At 53.9% G+C, this 22,939-nt stretch overlaps 1 protein-coding gene across 7 annotated transcripts in view; it reads left to right on the plus strand.

The window, feature by feature from the left end:
- Positions 1–15,487, plus strand: part of ANKS1A (ankyrin repeat and sterile alpha motif domain containing 1A) — a 179,562-nt gene extending 164,075 nt beyond the window's left edge. For 3 of the 7 annotated variants that reach the window (XM_029944038.1, XM_029944040.1, XM_029944044.1), the window contains 11 exons: positions 3,025–3,123; positions 3,887–4,039; positions 4,159–4,266; positions 5,902–6,066; positions 7,604–7,729; positions 7,947–8,018; positions 8,161–8,247; positions 8,827–8,964; positions 10,418–10,588; positions 10,872–10,970; positions 11,536–15,487. In XM_029944038.1, coding sequence (XP_029799898.1) covers positions 3,025–3,123; positions 3,887–4,039; positions 4,159–4,266; positions 5,902–6,066; positions 7,604–7,729; positions 7,947–8,018; positions 8,161–8,247; positions 8,827–8,964; positions 10,418–10,588; positions 10,872–10,970; positions 11,536–11,655 — 1,338 coding nt within the window. In that variant the 3' untranslated portion in view covers positions 11,656–15,487. The remainder of the gene's footprint in view (positions 1–3,024; positions 3,124–3,886; positions 4,040–4,158; positions 4,267–5,901; positions 6,067–7,603; positions 7,730–7,946; positions 8,019–8,160; positions 8,248–8,826; positions 8,965–10,417; positions 10,589–10,871; positions 10,971–11,535) is intronic. The other 4 variants (XM_029944041.1, XM_029944043.1, XM_029944039.1 and 1 more) reach the window with 3 other exon arrangements.
- The last annotated feature ends 7,452 nt before the right edge of the window (positions 15,488–22,939 follow it).

A 22,939-nucleotide genomic window follows, 5' to 3' on the forward strand; every position in this document is an offset into this window, starting at 1 on the left:
CCTGCATTCTGTCATCTCTGAGGTGCCCTGTTCAGTCATGTCCTCCCGAGGCGTCAGGCAGAGTCTGGGCAGGGGACCACCTCTGTCTGCTGTTCCCACCAGCACACCCTAGAGATGGGCCCACAGGGACTGCAGGAGCTCAGGGTGGTGACTCCTGAGTTTGGGGTGACTTAGGACCTAGCCTCAGACCCTTGTCCCACGGGGCCTTGAACAGGCCCACACCTCCCTGCTGTCCCTGCAAAGGAGCGTGTTCCGTCTGTGGCCTGAGCAGGAGGGCCTCCGGTCTGGCTTCCGCGCTCTCACTTCCCTTGAGTCTTGGAAGGCATCCTCTGCGGGGCAGAGGTTTTGTCACCAGGCACAGGGTCCGGGGAGGCCAGTGCGCCGGCATTCACGGTAGCTCAGGCACAAAGGCGAGGCCACCAGGTGAGGGTCTGCGTGAGCTGGCCCCAGTTACTTCACATCCTCATCTGTAAAATGGGTGTAAGTAATACCCACCTCAGTAGAATAGAAAGTCCAGAAAGAGTCCCAGAAACAGAGAAATTTAGGACACATCAGAGGTCATTTCAGATTGGTAGAGAAAAGATCTTTCACTCAAGAAATGGACAGCTTGCTGCCTGAAAAAAAAATGAACTGAATGCTGGCTTAAACCTCACATTAAAAAAAAAAACAAACAAACAACCTGTAGATAAAGATTTAATTGTAAAAATGAAACTAAAATTATAGAAAGAAAATATGCAAGAATTGTTTTTAAAAATCTTGAAGAGGGGAGGTCTCTCTCAGCCTGACAGAACCGGGAGAAGCTCAGCAAGGAAAGTTCACACCCATAGGCTCTGAACGGACAAAGCCAACATGAAAGCCAAAAGAGAAGTGACAAACTGGAAAAAAACAAATGTCTAACTATAGATAAAAGTTTAATTTCCTTTTATTTATTTATTTTTGAGAGAGAGACAGCATGAGTAAGAGAGGGGCTGAGGGGGAGAGAGAGAATCCCAAGAAGGCTCCACCTGTCAGCACAGAGCCCGGCATGGGGCTCGAACCCATGAACTGTGAGATCATGACCTGAGCCCAAGAGGAGACTTAACCAGCTGATCCACCCAGGCGCCCCGATTTCCTTACTTGTTAGTGTATTTCTACAAATCAAGTACAGGGACAATCAGTACCTCCAGAGATAAATACACAGAAGATGTAAAGCGATAATTCCTGGAGAAGGAGCTGCGGTGTCCCCACACGTGTGGCCCCAGCACACAGACAAGGCCACCGGGCTGAATCCCAGCGCCATGCTTACATACGTGTGACCCTGCTCACTGTTCGTGCTCTCTAGACTCAGCCTCCCGAGCTATAAAGTGAGGGTAACAACAGTCCCTTTTATTGAAAGAGTAACAAGTGTAAAGCCTGTGGAACATGGAGTGGGGCAGGAATCAACACATAAACCCTTGATAGACAAGGGGCGCCTCGGGTGGCTCAGTTGGATGAGGATCAACTTTTGGTTTCAGCTCAGGTCATGATCCCAGGGTCGTGGGATCAAGCCCCACGTCAGGCTTCCGCACTAAGGGAATCTGCTTAAGCGTGCGCGCTCTTGCTCGCTCTCTCGCTCTCTCTCAAAAAATAAATACTTGACAAAACCTGAAAAGATGCTGGAGCTTCCCTGTGAGCAGGATGCTCTTACAATAAGAAGTGTGCAGTGATAAGCCATTTCTCCACGACCGTCGCCGACAGTGCAACAGATCTAGCAGTCCTGTCATTGAGGGGGGTGTAAATGTGCGTTAGACTTCCAAACACACCTATCCTTTGACCAGGCGGTCTCTCCTGATAACTGTCCTGGAGGTGACGCACATATGGGGGTGTTCATGCAGTACCACTTGTAAACGGTGAAATTGGAAATAGGCATCCTTCAGCAGGGAACTGGTTAAATAATTTATAATCTGTCCCTAATCTGGATAATCATGCAGCTTTTAAAAAAAAAAAAAAGAGGCAGGTCTACATATCCTGATGTGGAACCGCTTCTCTATATAGGCATACCCCGTTTTATTGCACCCCATTTTATTGCACTTTGAAGATACTGCATTTTTTTTTTTTTTTTACAAATGAAAGGTTTGTGGTAACCATGCATCCAGTCAAGTCTGTGGGTGCCATTTTCCTGACAGCATTTGCTCATGTAGTGTGTCTGTGTCATATTTTGGCAATTCTTACAATATTCCACATTTCTCCTTGTTTTTATTTTATGGTGATCTGTGATCAGTAATCATAACTCACTGAAAGTTGAGATGATGGTTAACTTTTTATTTTAGCAGTTTTTGGTAATTAAGTTGTGTACGTTGGGTTTTTTTAGACATGATGCTGTTGTGTACTCAATAGACTATAGCTGGTAAACATAACTTTGATAACGCCCTGAGAAACCAAAAATTCACTCGACTCACTTTGTTGCCATGCCTGCACGCGAGCACATACTGTCTCCGAGGTAAGCCTGTGTACTAAATAGTAAGAATATGGTGTGGAACAAGATGGACACGAATTCCATTTGTGGGAAAAGGAAACTGCCTCGGAGGGACATCCAGAAAAGCGCTAACAGTTGCCTCTGTGTGTCGGGGTGGGGAGCGGTGGCTGAAGGTGGGGCACAACCCGTGAGTTTTCATGGATCATAATCTGAAAAAACCTACCCGATGACACCACTGTGAGGCCTCAAACACCATCACAGAGGTTGGGGGCAGGGAGCAGCTAGATCTTAGCTCCACCACCAGATGTGTGGCCTCAGCAAGTCCCTGACCTCAGCTCTGGCCTGCGTCACTGCCATGTGCGCATTCGGAGCCTTGGCCCTGCCCCCAGCGGGAGTGGGCCATCTGGGCAGACGTGTGTGCTGTGCGCTCCAGACTCCTGCCTGCACCAGACTCTTGCTGCCTGGTGTGGCCTCTGTGGGGCGCTCGGGGTCTCCATCCCGCTCCGTGCCGTGCTGAAGGAGGGGCCATGAGAGGCTGCGGTCAGCCGCCAGTTCAGGAAGGCGCTCACGTGAAGCTCTTCTGCTTCCAGGGGTCTAACGTGATGGAAGAGCAGGACCTGCGGGAGATTGGCATCAGTGACCCACAGCACCGGCGGAAGCTGCTCCATGCGGCACGCTCCCTGCCCAAGGTGACTGCCGACAGCTCGACATCCTCAGCCCCTGCCAAGATACCACCTGATCCAGATAGGGAAGGAGCTTGGCTGCAGGCCATGCAGGTCACCACAGGGTGTCTGTCCCTCATCCTGAGGGACCCAGTGGGCAGCATGAGGCCCAGAGAGCAGAGACTAGGGACAGCTGGGGGCCTGGCACAGGCTCTGGGGGAGGCTCCAGACCTCTGCCCAGCACAGGAGCTGGTACCCACAGGCTTGGCCTGTCACTGGAGCCTCTTTGGGGGTCTTTCCTGACTCGCTGGAGACCAGGCCAGCCTGCACCAACCCCTGAGGTCAGGCCCTCCCCAGGAGAGGCAGAGGGGGTGGTCAAGGCAGCAGGGGACAGTGTTTCCCTGGGGAGCCAGGGGCTGGTAGGCCCAAGCTTCTCCCCCTTGACTATGCCTGCGCTCAGTCCTGTGTACCCAGAGCTGGGGACGCATGAATGAGTCCCGGCAGTGGGGCCAGTGCCCATTTCACAGGAACACACCATGTCGTCCCACTGAGTCTGTGACCTTGTCAGTGCTCAGCAGGAGCCCCTCTGCAAACCCTTCCTCCCACCAAGCCATACCTCCTAAGGCTGTCTTCCCCAGGCCTGGAATGCTTTGGTGGCCCCCAATGGGGGAGCCAAACCAGAGCAGCGGCACAAAAGGGCTGTGTGGAAGGAGGAGGCGATTCTGGTCCCCTGGACTTTTGTCCCATGAGTGCTGAGATGTCAGTCCTACCGCCCCTTCTCACCTCCTAGGTGAAAGCTCTGGGCTATGACGGCAACAGCCCCCCATCAGTGCCCTCCTGGCTGGACTCCCTCGGGCTGCAGGACTACGTCCATTCCTTCCTGTCGAGCGGCTACAGTTCCATTGACACTGTAAAGAACCTCTGGGAACTGGAGCTGGTCAACGTGAGTCCAGCCTCTGATCAGGCCAGGCTCGGCCCACGAGGGTGGGGCTGGGGCTGGGACGGGAGCTGCAGGCGCAGCCGTGGCCTGACCCTCCCCCCACCCCCCACCCCCCCGCCCAGGTCCTGAAGGTCCACCTGCTCGGCCATCGTAAGCGCATCATCGCCTCCCTTGCAGACCGGCCCTACGAGGAGCCACCCCAGAAGCCCCCGCGGTTTTCTCAGCTGAGAGTGAGTTGGGGAGGGGTGGAAAGGGATAAGTGGGTGTTCTTCGGGAGAATTTTTGAAGTATGGTTTGGAGATACCCTGGTCTCTGTAGTCGAGGAATGAACGATTCGTGCCCTCTCATTGTTGGGCCAGTTCTGCCCCCAGGCCCAGGGAGCACAGAGCAGGTTTGGGCTGGGTATGTATCAATTCCGTGCCTCCTACCTCCATCAGAGGCTCGGTGGGGCCTATGAGAAAGGGTTCCGTTTAAATCCAAGGAGAACATAAAATGTTAGAGTAGCAAAACAAATATTGAAATACCAGCAGCTGCTGCCGACAGAGCCAGTGGGGCAGGCAGGGGGCCGGAGGAGCCCCCTTTCCCAGCAGTCTGACGTGAACCTGAAACAAGGCGTGACATCCACAGCAGGACCTGTGCCCTTCCCAAGGCTTCTGAAGGAAAATCCCTGCACTCGGGTGGGCTAGAGAACCAGTGGTTTTTTTTTTTTAACAAAAATTTTTAATGTTCATTTATTTATTTTTAGAGAGACAGAGAGCATGAGCAGGGGAAGGACAGAGAGAAAGGGAAACAATCCAAAGCAGGCTCCAGGCTCTAGGCTCCAAGCTGTGAGCGCAGAGCCTGACCTGTGGCTCAAACTCCCGAACAGCGAGATCATGACCCGAGGTGAAGTCAGATGCTTACCTGAGCCACCCAGGCGCCCCTGGTTTTATTTATTTTTAAATGTTTGTTTATTCTGAGAGAGAGAGTGCATGTGCACACGCAAGGTGGGGAGGAGCAGAGAGAGAGAGAGGGAGTCCCAAGCAGGCTCCACGTGCAGAGCAGAGCCTGACAAAGGGCTTGATCCCACATCCCTAGGATCATGAGCCGAAACCCAAAGCCACCCACGCATCCCGAGAACCTGTGGTTTTAAGAACCTCATGGATGCTTTGTGCTCAAGCCCGGTAATCCCTGACTGCAGGTTAGACTCTGTGGGCCCACACTGAGGTCTGGGACTGGCTCTGTCCCCGAACCTGAAGCTGAGCCCCTGAGGAACACGGACCCCGAGCAGGGACCCCTGAGCCTCGGCCCTGGTGCGGCAGCTTCGAGGTGTGGGCGCCAATGTATCCTCCTTTCACCCAGGAGCCCTGCTGCCATTCAGTTGTAAACACTGAGGAGACGGCCCCAGGGCGCTGACTGGCAGTGCTCTGTGTTTTCTCAAGAAGAGCTTTGGATTTGGCCGTGGGCCTCAGGGATCTGCAGCCAATTGTGACCAATGATTTCATCCTCATTGAATGTGAAAGTGGCTTCCCAGCCCTCTAACCATCCCTTTTCCCATGTGACTCCAGGCCAGGGCGCGCGCTAGTGACCTGGGGGCCCCCACAGCGGCTGCTGGCCTGCCCCACTGGGTTGCCAGGGCTTCCTGGCCCCAGGAAGAACTTGGCTGCTTTGACTGTGCCTGAGCTGGCTCCCCGCAGGCTCCTGGCCCAGCGTGCCGTCCGTGTGGTACCTGCTTGGTGTTAGTCCTCAGCCTAACGGCCGTTCTCATGGATACACCTGCCCATGCAGGACCCTCCCCAGCCCCAGGCCTGGCTGGCACCTCCAGCCTAGAGACTGGGATAGATCTGATGGGTTCCAGGTTTTACCTGGATTTCTCTCTGCTGCAGTGCCAGGACTTGCTCTCCCAGACGTCATCCCCCCTGAGCCAGAATGACTCCTGCACTGGCCGCTCCGCTGACCTGCTGCTGCCTCTGGGGGACACGGGCAGGAGGCGGCATGACAGTCTGCACGACCCTGCGGCACCTTCTCGGGCAGAGCGCTTCAGAGTCCAGGTGAGGCAGAAGGGGGGCTGTGAACACAGTCCCCAGACCCCTCCACTGCCCATGTCCCAGTGGGAGCTGGAGGACCCTGCCTCCTCCCCCTTTGCCCCACCCAGCCTTGTCCCGTGGCCAGCCCCGAGACTCGCCCGGGCTGTGACGGTGGGGCTGTTGTCAGCTGTCACTGCCAGGGCCTTTCCCTCGTCTGATGTAGCCTTGAAGTTCAGATCCACTGTCTCCTCTTTGACTACAGTCTCTCTCTTCCAGCCGCTCAGGCTACCAGCCCTGTTTCTCCACCTCTTAGCTGCTTCTATGGCCCCTCTTACTTGCCCTGCCTGGACCCTGGAACTGGCTTCTCCCCTCCTCATCTCCTCACCCTGCACCCCGCCTGCCCAGCAGAACGTGTGGCTGTGCCCTCTGCCCTCACAGACCTACCAGCTGCTGCTGGGCCATAGGCCACTCTGAAGCCCGTCAGCCCCCTCCTGCACTCCTAGCTCCCTGCTCTCAGGCCTTTGCAATCAGGGCTCCTGGTGTATTCAGGCCTCGCCTGTCTGGCTTCCTGCCTTGCACACAGATTCCAGGCTTTGTCTTTTGTCCCCCACAGGCCTGCTGGACACAGATTGGCAGGTGTCCCTCACCCGCCCCTGCTAAGGTGAACTTGAGATTCACTACTTTCTTCTTTCTCTTTTTTAAATGTTTTATTGAGAGAGAAAGAGAGAGAATGCAAGCTGGGGAGGGGCAGAGAGAGAGACTCCCAAGCAGGCTCCGTGCTGTCACCCAGAGCCAGACATTGGGCTCGATCTCATGAACACTGAGATCATGACCTGAGCCGAAATCCAGACTCGGATGCTTCACTGCCAGCCACCCAGACGCCCCTGCAGTTTTTCTCTTGCCTACAATTCTCCTCTCTCTCACGTGGGGATTTCCCTCACCTTTCACTAACACAGCCATGACAGGACTAGGAAGGCATGTTGTCTGGAAGTTTTAGTTGCTCCACCTCAGGAGGCCTGCACAGTGCTGGGAATGGAGGTCATAGGTATTTGCTAACATTTTTCCCACCTCCCCGCTTCTTCTACAAGCGCCCTGGTTAAGGACCCTGTCACCTAGCACCTGGATTTCAGTGGCCTCCTACCCTTCCCCCACCCCAGTGTCCACCTCGGGGGACACTACAGCAGGCCGCCCCAGCACTGGGTGCTTGCCCCCCACCCGAGTCACATGGGGTGATCCCTGACTTGGATACAAAGCCCCTGGGGCCCTGGGCTCCTGCTCCCCATTCTTCATGCGTTGTGCTGTTTTCTCCTCTGGTCTTAGTCATTTCCTGTCTCCACCTCAGAACCTTCTCGCCTGAGCCTGCTCTCAGGGGGCTTAGGTCCCTGCCTCTCTGGTGTAGATGGCCTTCGCCTCTGCCACCGCACCTCTGCGTGGCTTGTCTGTGTCCCGCCCTCCCCACCTGTGGCCGGCGGCTTGGCCCTCGGGTGGGCTGGAGCTCGCAGGGAGCCCATGAGTCCCTCTGGAATGGGCAAGCAGACCTGTGACCCCACGTGTTCTACAGGAGGAACACCGCGAAGCCAAGCTGACCCTTCGGCCCCCCAGCCTGGCCGCCCCCTATGCCCCTGTGCAGAGTTGGCAGCACCAGCCAGAGAAGCTCATCTTCGAGTCCTGCGGTTACGAAGCTAACGTGAGTCGCCCCTGCGCTCCCAGCCTGGCCAGCCTCCCTGCCGGCCGGGGACAGGCCTCCAGACACCCCCAGCACCTACGGAGAAGGGGGGCCTCCCAGCCAGGGTGGGGGAAGGGAGTCAGGGGAGGAAGCTGTTTGGCTGTGGTCCCCAGTTGGTCGGGTCGCCCTGCATGGTAACACAGGACTTCCTAAGCCCCGTTTCTGCCTGCTCCTTCAGTATCTGGGCTCCATGTTGATCAAAGATCTTCGAGGGACAGAATCCACACAAGACGCCTGTGCCAAGATGCGGGTAGGCCGTCTGTGTGTGTGGTGGGGGCGGGGGCCGATTGAGCCCCCTCCCACTGTGTAAGGGGGGATGCTGGGGCCTGTGGGATCCAAGGGTCTTGACCTTGAGAAGGGGCATTCACAGGACAACTCCTTGTTTCCCGTAGAAGTCCACCGAACACATGAAGAAGATCCCCACTATCATCTTGTCCATCACGTACAAAGGTGTCAAGTTCATCGATGCCTCCAACAAGGTGTGCTTCTCACAAACACTGTTGGGGGGAGGGGACCCCCCCCCCTCCATGAGCTGGGCATCTTACCTAGAGTGTCCCCAGCCCTGTCTGTCCCTCTTCATTGCTACCACCTGGCCCAGGTGCTTGCCACTCAGCTGCCACACATCCTGATCCCAGGGCCCTGCCCTAGTGACAGGCGCCATTTGTCTTCCTCAGCCGGGTTCCGTGGGCCTCTTACCTGCTCACGGGCCCTGTGGGGTGTGATTCTCCTGGTGAGCAACGGTTCCCCCACATACCCTGCGCCTGGAGCGCCCCCTCCTGATGCCCCCCCCGCCGTACCCCCACCCTGGAGAGCTGGTGGCCAGATGTGAACATTTTACTCCCTCGGTTACCATGGTCACGGGTAGAAAGCCCTAACCCTAAGTTAGGCAAAGTTAGACACTGCCCCTGCCCCCACGACCAAGACTGAAGAGAGAACTAGTGGCAGTATTTGGCTACACCCTGGGCAGGGACAGAGAAAGGTGATGACAAAAGGGGCTGAGGCGGAGCCATGCCTCAGGGGCCCGAGAATTCCAGACCCTGCTTTCCCACCCGCCACAGAACGTCATTGCGGAGCATGAGATCCGGAACATCTCCTGTGCGGCCCAGGACCCAGAGGACCTCTGTACCTTTGCCTACATCACCAAGGACCTGCAGACCAGCCACCACTATTGCCATGTTTTCAGCACGGTGGATGTGGTGGGTGGGGTCCCGCCCGGGCACGGCTGGAGGGGGCATCCAGATGGCCTCAGTGCAGCGCCGTCCTGGCGCCTGGGTGGCACTTAGCAAATGTTTGGTTCCGAATGAGGCCCCAGCGGCCATGCGGTCCAGTGCCTTTCCTGTAGTCAGGAGACAAGCACGCAGAGCAGGAGGCTCGTCCAGGGTTCTAGTGACAGGGCTTTTCCCTCCTCTCCCCAGGTGATGCTTAGGTCAGCCCTGTCAGCTTGCCACCCTATTCCCCAACCCTCCATCAGCAGCCACTCTGAAGTGTCCTCTGCCTCCCTCTTGGGGTCAGCAGTGCCCTCCTGACATGACAGTAGGCTTCCTTCTCCCGGATTTGTGCCCAGTCCGGGCTCTGGTGTCCAGGGACAGCGGCGAAGCAGGGACTCCCTCTGCCCTGAGCCACGGCCCTGGGCCCTCTCCTCACCCCGTGTTCTGTCCAGATCCCTGCCGGTCTTGGGGAACGCAGCTGCTCCCTAATCTCTGTGGCTTCTGGAACACAGACGGCTGGGCAGTCTCAGCCCCGGGACCTGAGTGCTTGCTCTGGGCCCAGCCTCAGACTCCAGGCTCTGCCGCTGGCTGTGCCATCTTAGAAAATCCCTGTCCCTGGCTCTTCACCCCACAGGGGGCTGTAACGTGACCAGCATCATGGGGTTGTCTTGAAGATTAAAGGAACTCATCTACTCCATACTCGGAGCTCCTGGCACTTTTACCTGTAGCTCACGTTTTCCACATCCAGGCATTTCTGCTGTAACACAGCATACGTGCTCCTAACGATCAACATGCTACATGAAGTCACACAGTAGAAACCAGGGTTTGGGGGAGATCGAACTGGGGACACAACACTCAGAAACTCTTGTCAGTGACACAGTAGAAAAGATAGGAACCTAGGTTCTGATTAAATGGTGAGGAGGTACATAGACGCCAGTGAGCAGGACACGACCTTGAGGAGGACCTGAAGTTGCCTCGTGAAGGGTGCACCTGCGCCCTGCGGCCTGCTTGCCAGCGAGCCGGAAAGAGACACGTCCCGGATGGAGGGACAGGGTGCGGGGGGAGCTGCGGGGCGGCACAGCCTGGTGGTGAGGCGGCGGGCCCCGGGCCCCCAGGGAACGCTGAGACACCGGGTGTAGATGGCACGGCTGGGCCTGACTGGTGGGCTGGCTGGGTGCGGGCTTGGTCCCCGAGTGTTCACGGGTCTGCTTGAGGAAACCGATGTGTGTGACACTGAGGTTGTTCCCTAACATTATCGGTCACTTGGGGACAGATTTGCATTTCTAAGCCCAGCCCAGCATTTCGGAATGCACCGAAATTTTACTTGTGCAGGGGTTACCCGTGCCTGTGCTCAGGGCTGTGAGGCCAGGGCAGAGGTGCATGCAGACAGGTGAGGTGGCTCTTCCATCCTGGGTGCTAAAGTCGCTCTGTCTCCTCCCAGAATCTAACCTACGAGATCATCCTGACGCTGGGGCAGGCGTTCGAAGTGGCCTACCAGCTGGCCCTGCAGGCCCAAAAGTCCAGGCCGATGGGGGCCTCCGCCGCCGAGACGGTGGAAACAAAGTCTTCCAAACCGGTGCCTAAGCCTCGCGTCGGCGTAAGGAAGTCAGCAGTACGTGGGCCCCGGCCACCAAGACCCCTCCCGTCCCCGGGGCTCAAGGGCTTGGGGGGAGCAGGCTCCAGGAGGGTCTTCTCACCGCGGCTGGCCCGCCCCTCCGGGAGGCGCCGGCAGTTCCCCTCACGGGAGGCGGACAGCTGCTCCCCGTGGCCTCCTGCCCCCTCCCTTGCCAGGCGCCACCAGGGCCCAGCCGGCGTGGGGCTGCGGACAGCGTGGCCCGCAGCGAGCCCCCTGTAACGTCTCCCTGTGTCTGTGTCTGCTTTGCTCTGCACCCCAGGTGCCGCTGCCCCCCGATAGTCGCTGTTGTTACTGTCACACCTGCACCACTCATCGTCCTTCTTACCTACCGCTGCCGTCTGTTAGTCCTGGAGTCAAGGTCTTTACAGCTTCTGTTGTCTGTGTGTCCGTCTCCCTGAAGTGACCGTGAGCTGAGACGCTAGTGGTCTCCCCTTCTCTGCCTGCGTGACATTCTCTCCTGAGCTGCCTCCTGCCCCCCCTCCCCGCCATCCCTGCTTGTGCTTTAGCTCTCTGTGTCTCTGTGTGTCCTCTCTCCAGAGGCCCGTGGCGCCCACTTCGGTCTTGCCCAGGGTGTGCTTTCTGTCCCCACTTGAGGGACCTGAGGCTTGGACTTCCCCAGCCCCTTGTCCCCTTCCGCCACCCTGAAAGATTTGGGGCTTCGGGCACCACGCTCGGGGCAGGCAAGGCTCCTTGACCTGAGCAGCTCTGAGAAACCCCTGGGAGAAGTGGCCCTCCTGTGATGCTCCAGGGAGAGAGCCACTGCTGCCACCCCAGCGCCAGGGAGCTTGCTCTTTACGGAGAACTGGGGCTGCCCCTCGCGTCACCAGTGCGGCCCGGGCAAGGAGGAAGGACAGCTGGGCCCTGCTGCCCCTTGGCCAGGTACAGCGTGCCCTCTCTGACCCCTCACTTTTCTTCCTCGGCAGCTGGAACCGCCAGACACGGACCCAGACGCCCAGTCCCATGCCAGCGTCTCCTGGGTTGTGGACCCGAAACCAGATTCTAAGCGGAGCCTCAGCACCAAGTATGAGACCACTATCTTCTAACCGCCCACCCCCTGCCTCCACTAGTCTCACTGTGCCTTGCCATCCGACCTCTGCTCTTCTCCGCTCTCCTTCCGGCTGCTGCCGTCGAGGCCCCGCCCCCGCCGGGCCCTGCCCGCCTCCCGGGCAGCAGCGCTAGACACTGCACACTCCCAGCTCGTACCCAACACCCCCGGACACTGTGAAGTCCCCGCTCGGGCGAGGACGGCTTGGTGGGGGTGGGGGGTGAGCCGCCTTGGAGGTGGGCACCAGGAGGGCTCAGGGGCCCCTGTTGCACCCAGGAAGCCTCAGCAGGCAGGCGCTGTGAATCCCGAGGGGTGGGCGGTCTTCAAGCAGAGCCCACACAGCACCCTCTGCCGAGGCGGGGCGCGCCGGCCGCCCTCCTCGCCTGTCTTCCGTGCTGAGCCGCAGCCGGGGGCCGCCGCCCCGAGCGAACTGTCCTTTTGCACCTTTCCTGACACAACCAACCACTGTGACCACGTGGTGCCAGAATGCCCTCGCACTCCGCTCACGGCTGGCCCTCGGCCCCGTCCCTCTCTCTCCTCTGCCGTAAGGTGCTGGCCTCCCTCTGCTGAGAGCCTGAGCTCGGCGACATGTCTTGACTAGGGTCAGACTGCGTTCTGTGAGGCCCGAGGTCCTCGGGCACATGCCTGAGCATCTGAACCCCCGGGGGCCGGCTTCTCTCAGCAGGCCTCCTGGTCCCGATGAGTCTTCCGCTCCGAGGAAGGGGATGGCACATGTGTGGTCGGCCCCTCGTGTCTTCGCCAGTGAGTCGCAAGGCCGGCCCTGGAGTCTAGCTCACCGAGAAGGAAGGCCTTTCTGTAGGAGCCAGCAGGAGGGAGGCTGGGGCCCTGCACACTGTGCCCCTTCTCCCCTCACAGCACAGAGCCACTCCCGTTGTTGTCCAGGGGTGACACTTCACAGTGTGGGGGTCAGAGCTAGTCAGCCTGCTCCTTCTCCGCTCCGCCACCCACAGCCTCTTGTCTCCTCCGAGAGGGGACGCTGTGCGGTCTGTTCTGGCAGCTGGGCTTGGGGCGCGGGGCAGGTCGGCTCAGGTGGCAGGAGGCGGGAAGGAGCGGTTCCGGGAGGAGGCAGAACTGACCTGGGATAGTCCGTAGAGAAAGCCAGGGAGTGACAGCGGTTATTCTAGAGCTGAAGCCCAAGCTGATACACCGGGGTGGGTCCCGCTGCCTGCCTTGTCTGTCCTTGTGCCTTCCTGAGCAGACGCGCTGAGCCAGAGGTGGCGTTGGGCCACGGGGAGGCTGCGAGGGACCTTTCTGTGCCGCCTCCACGTTTCCTTTCAGTTTCCTACACCTTGTGCAGGCCCCTTTGGTTAACCCTGTCCTCCCCCCGTTGTGTTTGCTTCTGCCAAGCTGAGCCACCGAAGGAGCCAACTGTGCTGCGGAAACACAGACGTGGGGAGCACAGGCTCCCGCCACCGCCATCACCGCCACTGCTGTGTCACCTGCGCTCTGAGGACCCAGGCCCAGCCTCTGCCTGTGGCAGCTCCTTGGGGCTGCTTGGCCTGGATCTGCCCCCACCAGGTCTCACAGAGTGAGCTGCACTCCAGACCTCGGGCAGATGAGACTGAAACTCCAGAGAGTCAAGAAGTGACTTGTCCAGAAGACATTTTTTAATAGAAAAAATTTTTTCTATAAAGCGAATTTTTAAGACTTGGCTCAAACCTCTAGGTTAAATTGCCAAATCTTTAGACAGATGGCCATCGGATCAGAAGACGGAGGACCTGAGATTGGCTACATGGCCAGTCTGGCCAGGCTTCTGTCCTCGGGATGGGACCTCAGCATGGTCCGGCAGGGTGAGGAGAAGGCAATGGCCCGAGGGTGAATTGAAAGCAGGCACGAGTGGGCAAAATTGAGTAGGTCTGTTAGAGTCCGCTTCTCAAACCCAGCCGGGTTAGCTGCCGTTCCTTGTGAACTGCATGACTGCTGGTCCCGCCTAGAGCCGGGAGAGGCACCTGGCAGAAGCAGAGACTTCTGGTCCATTTCTGGGGTTCCAAACGTGAAGGCCCAGGGGCCAGACGGAGCTGAGCGAGCAGCCCCTGGTGCCCCAAAGTCTGAGCTGGAGCCCTGGGCTGCCCTCCGCCCCGGACCCGGTGGTCAGAGCACCAGCCGCACGCTCCCTGGTACCCTCCAACAGCCAGGGTTCAGTTGGAGAGAAGCAGCAGCTTCGTTTTGGGCATTAATGGGTAGGTCAGCTAAGACTGCTACCTGCCAATTTGTGATTTGTCTAATCAGGTGTGTGATTAGGACTCACTTTGATTCTCTGAATTATTGGTTCGACTATTGTATTTCAGCTGCTGGATTCAGCCCTGGCTAAGTGTAGAGAAGGCTCTCTTTAGCCTTATTAGATGACAGTCCATTTGATTCTCCCCCGGCGTGGCCTTCAGGGCAGGCTGGGGACCTGGTGCAGCACGGCCACAGAAGCCCTCCTGCCAGCTTGCTTTGCTCCAACTCGGAATCTCGCTGTGCTCCTCAGGTGGTGGAGGGGACGGGAGGGGCAGTCCCTGTGAGGCTGAGGCAGGGCCAGAGCAGCTGCCTGCCCCGTCCCTTCCAGAGCAGCTACAGCGAGGAGCCTTTCCTCCTGCCAGTGGCCAGCAGCCCTCACGCTTTGCTGGCACCGTCACAGGCTTCGGCGGCGGCTCTGCCCTCCTGCCACCTGGCTCTCTGCCCGCCACCACAGGCCCCAGCAGGCCCCTCTCAGGGGCAGAGGCAGGTGACCCTCCACTTTCCGGTACTAAACAGGGACCTCAACACCTGGGCTCTTGGCTTCACTTCCCGCTTCTTCCAAGGCCCATGGGCTTCCCGCCCCTGCCGCTGGAGCCTCCGCTGGAGGAACCCCAAGGGCTGTGCTCCCCCAGGGCGCCTCCCAGCCCCGAAAGAAAACTGTGTAGACACTACCGATGAGCTGCTCAAGCTGTCTTTTTGTTTTTAAATCCTATGTAGGTGTTTCCTCCCCTTGAAGCTGCTATATCTTTATTTATTCAGGGTGTTGTTGGATTGCAAAGCCTTGGCTAGTCTGCTCTGGCGCTGGGTTTCGTTCTGAGTTCGGTTTCTTCCTTAGTCACGAAGGGTAGAGACTGGATCTTTCTTTCCTTCTTTCTTCTCCTCTGGGGCAGGCAGTCTCCCTTCCCTAGACAGGGATAGTGTAACTTTAAGGACAAGCTTTGAGTGGCGAAGCCCCTGCTTCTGCCCTTCTCTGAGCTGGGCAGGAGCCCGTTTGGGGGCCCTGGAAACGGGAGTCACCACGGCCCCCCGCCACAGGTTCTCGGCTTGCCTCTCTTCCACTCGCTCTTCTGAGCAGTGGGACCCCTGAAAGGCCCTGCATTGCGATGCTCCACATCCCTCTCAGGTCTCTAGCACCAGACTCTAGAGGGCATTCCTGAGAAGCTCCTGGCTGAGCAGGCAGCAAACATAGTTGAAGTCGTAAAGACATTAGAAAGCTAGTCTGACCTCGGTCTGTTCTTGAAATGCCCAGGCCTATGGAATGACTGTCAGACGCAGTTCACAAAAGTGTTATTGCTAAAGGTGTGGCAATGGGACTGAATTGTAATAAAAATGTTATTTAATCTTTGTCTCTGTATTTTGATACTTGAATGAATTCCCCTTTTATTTTACTGTACATATCATTGTTAACCTGATTGTGTCTGAATTATGAACATCTTGTGGTACCAAACATAAGCGATCTGTGCAACACGGACTGACCTCACCACGTGAGAGTGTAAATACTCCTGGGCTTCCAGCTTCGGTTTTGTTATTTTCCTAACTGTACAACTTAGAACAGACTGAATTAATAAAGGAGAAGCAACATGAAACCAGCTTTACTCTTGGGGAGTTTCTGAACTAGAAGGCGGCCTGATGGTTTCCTGGCTCTGGGCCGAGCACCCCGCAGGGTGGGCTGGGTGCGCAGAGTCGCTCCGTCATCGCAGGCCCTGTTGAGCTTCGAGGCCCCCCGTGAGTCACCTTGCCTCCTTAGAGCAGCGCCCAGGCAGGGGCCACAGCTCCTGCGTCCTGGACTAGGCCTGTCCACCCACAAACGTTTACTGAACGTCCGTGTCCAAGACCATGTCCCCCTCAAGGAACTTAGTTTTAGACACAAACATCTAGCTACCAGCCCCGGCCACACGGGAGAGTCCCGTGAGCATCCAAAGGGAGGACTGCTTCCGGAACTGGGGGAGGGGGGCACGGGGACAGGGAGGGAGGGGCTGGCATCTGGGCTGGTATTTCGAGGGGAGGGTTAGGAAGGGCACGGACCGCACTAATAACCCCTTCACTGACCTCATCTGTACTCCAGACCCCCTAGCAACTTCCAGGCACCCAGCTCGTCAGCCCTCACACCTTTCTGGGTATAGTCTCGATAGAAAAAGCAACCGAGGCTCAGACCGGTTCCGACACCTTCCCAGGGCCAGCTAGAGAGGACTTCAGGACCATCTAGTCCTTCAGGCGTCCTCAGACCCCTGGTCCCAGGCCTCCTTGCACCCAAGCTGCTAGCAAAGAGTTTCTGTGAAACCTTCCATTTGTCAAAGGGCTTTCAAAGAGACAATCACAGCGGCACCTGGTGGTTCAGTCAGTTAAGTGTCCAACTTTGGCTCAGGTCATGATCTCAGGGCTCCTGAGTTTGAGCCCCATGTCGGGCTCTGTGCTGACAGCTCAGAGCCTGGAACCTGCTTCTGATCCTGTGTCTCCTCCTCTCTCTGTCCCTCCCCCTCTCGCACACTCGCTCGCTCTGTCTCTCTCTCGAAAATAAATCAACGCTGATTTAATCTAACACGCAATTGTGTTTATGAAGCAAACAAGGCCCAGAACAGGGAAATGCTTTCCCCAGCTAGCCAGCTAATAGAGGAGGGGTCAAATCCCGGCACCTTACTTCCAATTAGAGCTTTTTACGCCAGATCACACTGCGTCAGAAAGCAGACTGAGGGCCAGTCCTGGAGAGCCTCACCAGACTGGGGGGTTCATCCTCACACCCCTGTGCCCTCTTTCTCTGGCACTCTTCCCTAGGCAGCAGAAACCTTACAGCCAGAAGAGAAAGGTCATAATTAGTGTCACTGCTCCTCTGGAACAGGGTGCCAGACACACTGCCACTGTTATAATCCCTTCTGGCATCACTCAGAGGGACTGGGCTGTGTGACCCCAGTGCTGCAGTGCCGAGCACGCCTTGGTAGCCCGAGGGGCAGGGAGACGCTCTTGTCACCCGCCAGACAGGAGGGGAGAGTCGGGAGGAGCAGCCTGCTGGGGCAGCTCCGCAGAAGCAAGGATGGAGCGCCCGGCCCACCCCGCCTTGCCCTCCCCTCCTCTCTGCTGCTGAGCCAGGTGGACCCTCACAAGCCTCTCCCTGCGCACCCCTCTCCCCCATTACCCTTTCCTGCATCCTCTCCAGCCCCCCTCCCCCAACACACAGACTCTGCGGTCCAGGACCCCAGGCAGCTGGCCCGTTACTCCTGGGGCCCAGGCGGCTCACCCTTCAGGCAGCGGGCAGGCGCCTGGGGAGGCAGGACCGGGCAAGCCGGAGCCCTTGCCAGAGCGGCTCAGGAGGCCCTCTCCGCCCGCTGCCCCTGCCTTCCCACACCACCTGCCCCAGCTGACGGGGACAAGCGCACCTTTCCCCGCTGTCCTGCAACTCAAACTGTGCCGCTCACACGGCACTACTTGTCACCAGCTGACACCACACAGTACGGTTTGAAGTGGCCATCACCTCGACAACTGCGACTGCTTCCTTCAGGACTCCACCGTCAGGAGCAGGCTTTAAAAAAATTTCTTATGTCTTTATTTTGAGAGAGACAGAGAGTGAGCAGGGGAGGGGCAGAGAGAGCCGAAGGCACAGAATTCCAAGCAGGCTCCAGGCTCTGAGCTGTCACCACAGAGCCTGACGTGGGGCTCGAACCCACAGACCGTGAGACACCTGAGCCGAAGTCAGACGCTCAACCGACTGAGCCCCCCAGGCGCCCAGGATCACAATTTTAAACAAGCTTTTATCAAATAAAAGAAGTTCCCTAATGCCACAAAATATCCATTAGCCAGGAATCGGCCTGGTACAACTGGGTAACCACAGGGGTGGGGGGGCCACACACGGGGATCACAATTCCTGTTCTCATCGCACCAAAATTCCAGACAGCTCACACATTTAAACGTAGAAAAATAAGTTCCAACGAAACTAGAAGAAAATAGGGAGACTTTTTTTTTTCATAATCTTGGTATGAGACAGCTCTTCCCAAGTATGCTACAAAACCCTGATTCCATTTTTTAAAAGATTAATGTATTCAACTACATAAAAATCAAACATTCCTGCAAAGCCAAATTCACCGGTTAAAAAAGGGCAATTGAAAATAATGTTTGTATCACACGTAACAAAGGACAAAACTTGACAACTGCTACCAAAGTACACTGGAACTTCTACTTCCCGGAAGACTAAGTAGACCTACTTTTCCCTATTCTTCTTGCTCAGTACAAATAAAAGCCCCGGCAGAAATAGCCACGGCACAGACAAAGCCCAAACCAAGGTCTGCTCTCTGTAGCCAAAGGACCAACCAGAACAGAGGCGGCCTGGCAGGACAGAAAACTGCTAAGACACCGCTTTAGTCCATCCTGACCCTGCAGGAAACCAGCTCCGGCCGGCCAAGGCCCAGGGGACCCAGACTTCCACCCGCACCAGGCGGAAAGGGCCCCCACTCCCACTGGGGGGGGGGCGGTACCAGAAGAGGCCTAGTGGAAACTCACCAATGTCTGGCAGTAACGAGGCTGCTCCTGAAAAACAAAATAACCAAAATCAAAATCTCCATGGACGGACTCAACAGCAGGATGAATGGAAAACAGAATCCACCCGTGGGAAGACAGAACAATAGAGAACACCCAATCTGGACAGAAAGAAAAAACAGACTGGAAGGAAAATGAAGAGAGTCCCCGGGATCTAGGAACTCTAACGTAAGATCAGACGTGTGTCAGCAGTCCCAGGAGGAGAGGGGACGGGTTGGGAAAGTGCTTGAGGAAATAATGGCTGAAAACTCCCCAAATTTGGCAAGAGACGTAAACCCACAGATTTAAGAAGCTGAGCACATCCCAAACCAGAGAAACCCATCACACATCATATCCAAGGCACATCATATTTAAGTTTCTGAAAATGAAAAACTTTTCTGACAACAGCAAGAGAGAAACCCTGACCACAGGGGACACATAGTGTGAATGACGGTGGACTTCTCAGCAGAGCAGTGGAGACCAGAAGGAGGTAACGTATTTTTCAGGTGCTGTAAGAAAAAAGGAGGCAGGTCCCAAAGCCTGCAAAAATCCCCTTCGTGGATGAAGGGGAGCCAAGACACCCTCAGAAGAAGGAAAAGAAGGGACTCAGATGCAGACTTAGCCTAAAAGAATGACCAAAAGGTTGTCTAAACAGAGGGGAGATGGCATAGGAAGGAGCCTTTGGAACACCAGACAGAATGAGCAAACATTAATCAAAAATAAGGGGAAACTCCATAGCCCTTCCTTCTCCCCTTCAGCTTTTTTTTTAATGTTTTTTTAATTTTATTTTTGATACAGAGAAAGACAGAGCATGAGAGAGGGAGGGACAGAGAGAGGAGACACAGAACCAGAAACAGGCTCCAGGCTCTGAGCTAGCTGTCAGCACAGAGCCTGACGCGGGGCTTGAACCCACGAATGTGAGATCTGACATGAGCCGAAGTCGGAGGCTTAGCCTTAACCGACTGAGCCATCCAGGCACCCCTCCCCTTCAGCTTTCTAATGTGTCTGATAGTTGAGGCAAAAATTGTAACACAGTGCAATGTGTTTCTAAATATATATAATATTTAAAACAATTATCTTTTCTTAAAGGGGGAGGGGCAGATGCAGAGAAAGAGAGGGGGAGAGAGAATCTTAAGCAGGCTCCACGCCTGGTGGAGAACCGGATGGAGGCCCAGTCCCATGGCCCTGAGATCATGACAAGCCGAAATCGAGTTGGATGCTCAACCAACTGAGCCACCCAGGTGCCTCCAAAACAATTATCACTTAAATGGGGAAGGTAAAAATGAAAATGGAGATAAGATTTCTTCTATTCCTTGTTTGAACTGGTAGATGCCATCCATCTGGCAAGCTATCCTTATATGTAACTCCTAGGGAAGACACTAAAAAAGTTATGCAAAGAGATAAACTCAAAAACACCATGGATAAAATCAAAATGGAGTGTAACATGTTTTTCAAGTAACTCAAAGGGAGGCAGAAAAAAGAAGATGAAAACAGAATAACTAGAAAACAAAAGATGGCACACTGAGGCACTAACGTATCATAATTACACTAAGTTAAATGGTCTAAAAACACCAATTAAAAGAGATTGGCAGAATAGATTAAAAACATGAACTATATGCTGTCAAGGAACATACCTCAAGTAATAATATAAACATGAGAGCAAAAGGATAGGAAAAGATATATAATGTAAACATCAATCAAAGGAAAGCAGGAGTGGCTATGTTAGTATCTCATACAGTGAACTTCAGAGCAAAGAAAATCACAAGAAAGAGGGGACATTATATAATAAAGGGTCAGTGCACCAAGAAGGCACATTAGGCAATGTGTATGTGCCAAACAACAGAACTATAAAATATGTGCAGCAAAAACTGAATTGAAAAGCGAAGAAGAGAAATCCACAAATGCTATGGACTGAAGTGTGTCCCTCCCAAACTCCTACGTTGAAGCCCTAACCCCCAATGGGACTATATTTGGAGACAGGGCTCATAGGAGGAGATTAAAGTTAAATGAGCTTATAAGGCTGAGCTCCTAAATCAATTGGATTGCTGGCCTTACAAGCAGAGAAAGGGGAAGGCGAGATCTCTCCAGACACAGGCCATGAGGAAAGGCCGTGCGCGGTATACGTAGTGAGAAGGCAGCCATCTCTAAGCCAGGAAGAGAGTCCTCACCAGAAACTGACCCTGTTGGTCCTTGATCTGAGTCTTTGCAGCCTCCAAATATGTGAGAAATGACTTTTTGTTGTTTAAACCAGCCAGTCTGTGGTATTTTGAATGGCAGCCTGAGAAGACTAATACAATAAATACCGCTGGAGACTTCAACTCCGTTGGAGACTATCAACTGATAGAATGAAGCGAGAGAAAATCATTAAGGATGTATTAGAATGCAACACCATCATCGACCAACAGGACCTCACTGACATTTATAGAACAATCTGGCCAACAACAGCAGAATGCATATTCAAGTGACCATGGAACATATACCAAGATAAACCAATCCCGGCCTTCAAACAAACCTCAAAAAATTTGAAAGAATTAAAATCATATATAGTGTATTCTTGAACCACAACAGAATCAAAGTAAAAATCAGTAATGTGAAGATAACAGAAAATTCTCTAAACACTTGGAATAAATACATTTCTAAGTAACCCATGAGTCAAAAAGAGAAAGTCTCAAGGGAAGTCAAAATATACATTAAAGTGAATGAAAATTAAAATACATCATATCAAAATTTGTAGGACAGGAAAAGCAGTGCCAAGAGGAAAATTCACAGCACTAAATGCATACACTGGGAAAGAGGAAACATCTTTTTTTTTTTTTTAACACTTATTTATTTTTGAAAGACAGAGAAACAGAGCATGAGAGAGGGAGGGGCAGAGAGAGAGGGAGATACAGAATCCAAAGCAGGCTCCAGGCTCTGAGCTGTCAGCCCAGAGCCCGACACAGGGCTTGAACTCACGAACTGCGAGATCATGACCTGAGCCGAAGTTGGCTGCTTAGCCAACTGAGCCACTCAGGTGTCCCATAAACATCTTAAATCAATATTCTAAGCTTCTACCCTCAAGAGCCTCAAAAAAGAAGAGCAAAATAAAGCCAAAGCAAAAAGAAGGAAGGAAATAATAAAGATAAAAATAGAAATCAATGAAAATGAATGCAGAAATTGGGAAAGTATTAGTGAAACAGAGCTTGTCTAATGAAATAACCAATAAAATTGACAAATCTGTAGCCAAACTGACAGAAAAAGAGAGAAGACAGAGATTATCAATATCAGGAATGAAACAATGGCTATCACTACAGACCCCGTAGACATCAAACGGATAAAGAAAGGATACTATGCACAACCCTACATATATAAGTTTGGCAGCTTAGACAAAATAGACCAAAACCTCAAAAAACATACACTCACAACTTACCCAGAATGAATGGATAATTCAAATAGCATCATAAATATTGAATCCATAATTTTTTAATTTTTTAATGTTTATTTTTGAGAGAAAAAAAAAACAGAGCATGAATGAGGGAGGAGCAGAGAGAAAAGGAGACACAGAATCTGAAGCAGGCTCTAGGCTCTGAGCTGTCAGCACAGAGCCTGATGCGGGGCTCAAACCCACAAAACGTGAGATCATGACCTGAGCTGAAGTTGGCACTTAACCAACTGAGACACCCAGGCACCCCTGAATCCATAATTTTAAAAAGTTTCCAAGACTATATTAATTCACTGGAGAATTCTACCAAATGTTTAAAGAAAAATTAACACCAACACTACACAATATGTTTCAGAAAACAGAAGAGGAAGAACACTTCCTAATTCATTCTATGAGCTAGGATTACTGATAGCAAAACCAAAGTACAAAAAAACAAAACCACTATAGACTAATATCCCTCACGAATATAGACACAAAAAATCAGTAACAAAATATTAGTGAATACAATTCAGATATACATAAAAAGAATTATACACCATGACCAAGTGAAGTTAATTCCAAGGATAAAAGGTTGGTCAATATTTGAAGATCAGTCAATGTAATCCAATATATGAACAATCAAAAGAAAAAATCCCAGTATCTATTGATGCAGGAAAAAAAATTTGACAAAATTCAAAACCGATTCATATTTAAAAACTCTGAGAAAAATGGAAATAGAGGGTGAACAATAGCTCCCTAAAAATGCCCACATCCTAATACACAGCACCTGTAAACATGTTACCTTATGTGGCAAAAGATAATTCAAACATCTGATTAGATCAAGGATCTTGAGATAGGGGATTACCCTGGATTATATGGGTGGACCCTAAATCCAATCACAAGTATCCTTATGAGAGAGAGAGGAAGAGGGAGCTCAGACACACACAGAAGACGAGTGCTATGTGTAACCTCCATGTGACCAGGGAGGCAGAGATCTGAGTAGTGAAGCCACAAGCCGAGGAGTGCCAGCAGCCCCTAGATGCTGGGAGAGGCAAGGAACAGATCTTCCCCTAGAGTCTCCAGAAGGAGTACAGCCTGGCCCACTCTTTGATGTCAACCCAACCTGACTGATCTCTGA

This window comes from Suricata suricatta, chromosome 7 (assembly GCF_006229205.1).
Source record: "Suricata suricatta isolate VVHF042 chromosome 7, meerkat_22Aug2017_6uvM2_HiC, whole genome shotgun sequence".
Lineage (NCBI taxonomy): Eukaryota > Metazoa > Chordata > Mammalia > Carnivora > Herpestidae > Suricata > Suricata suricatta.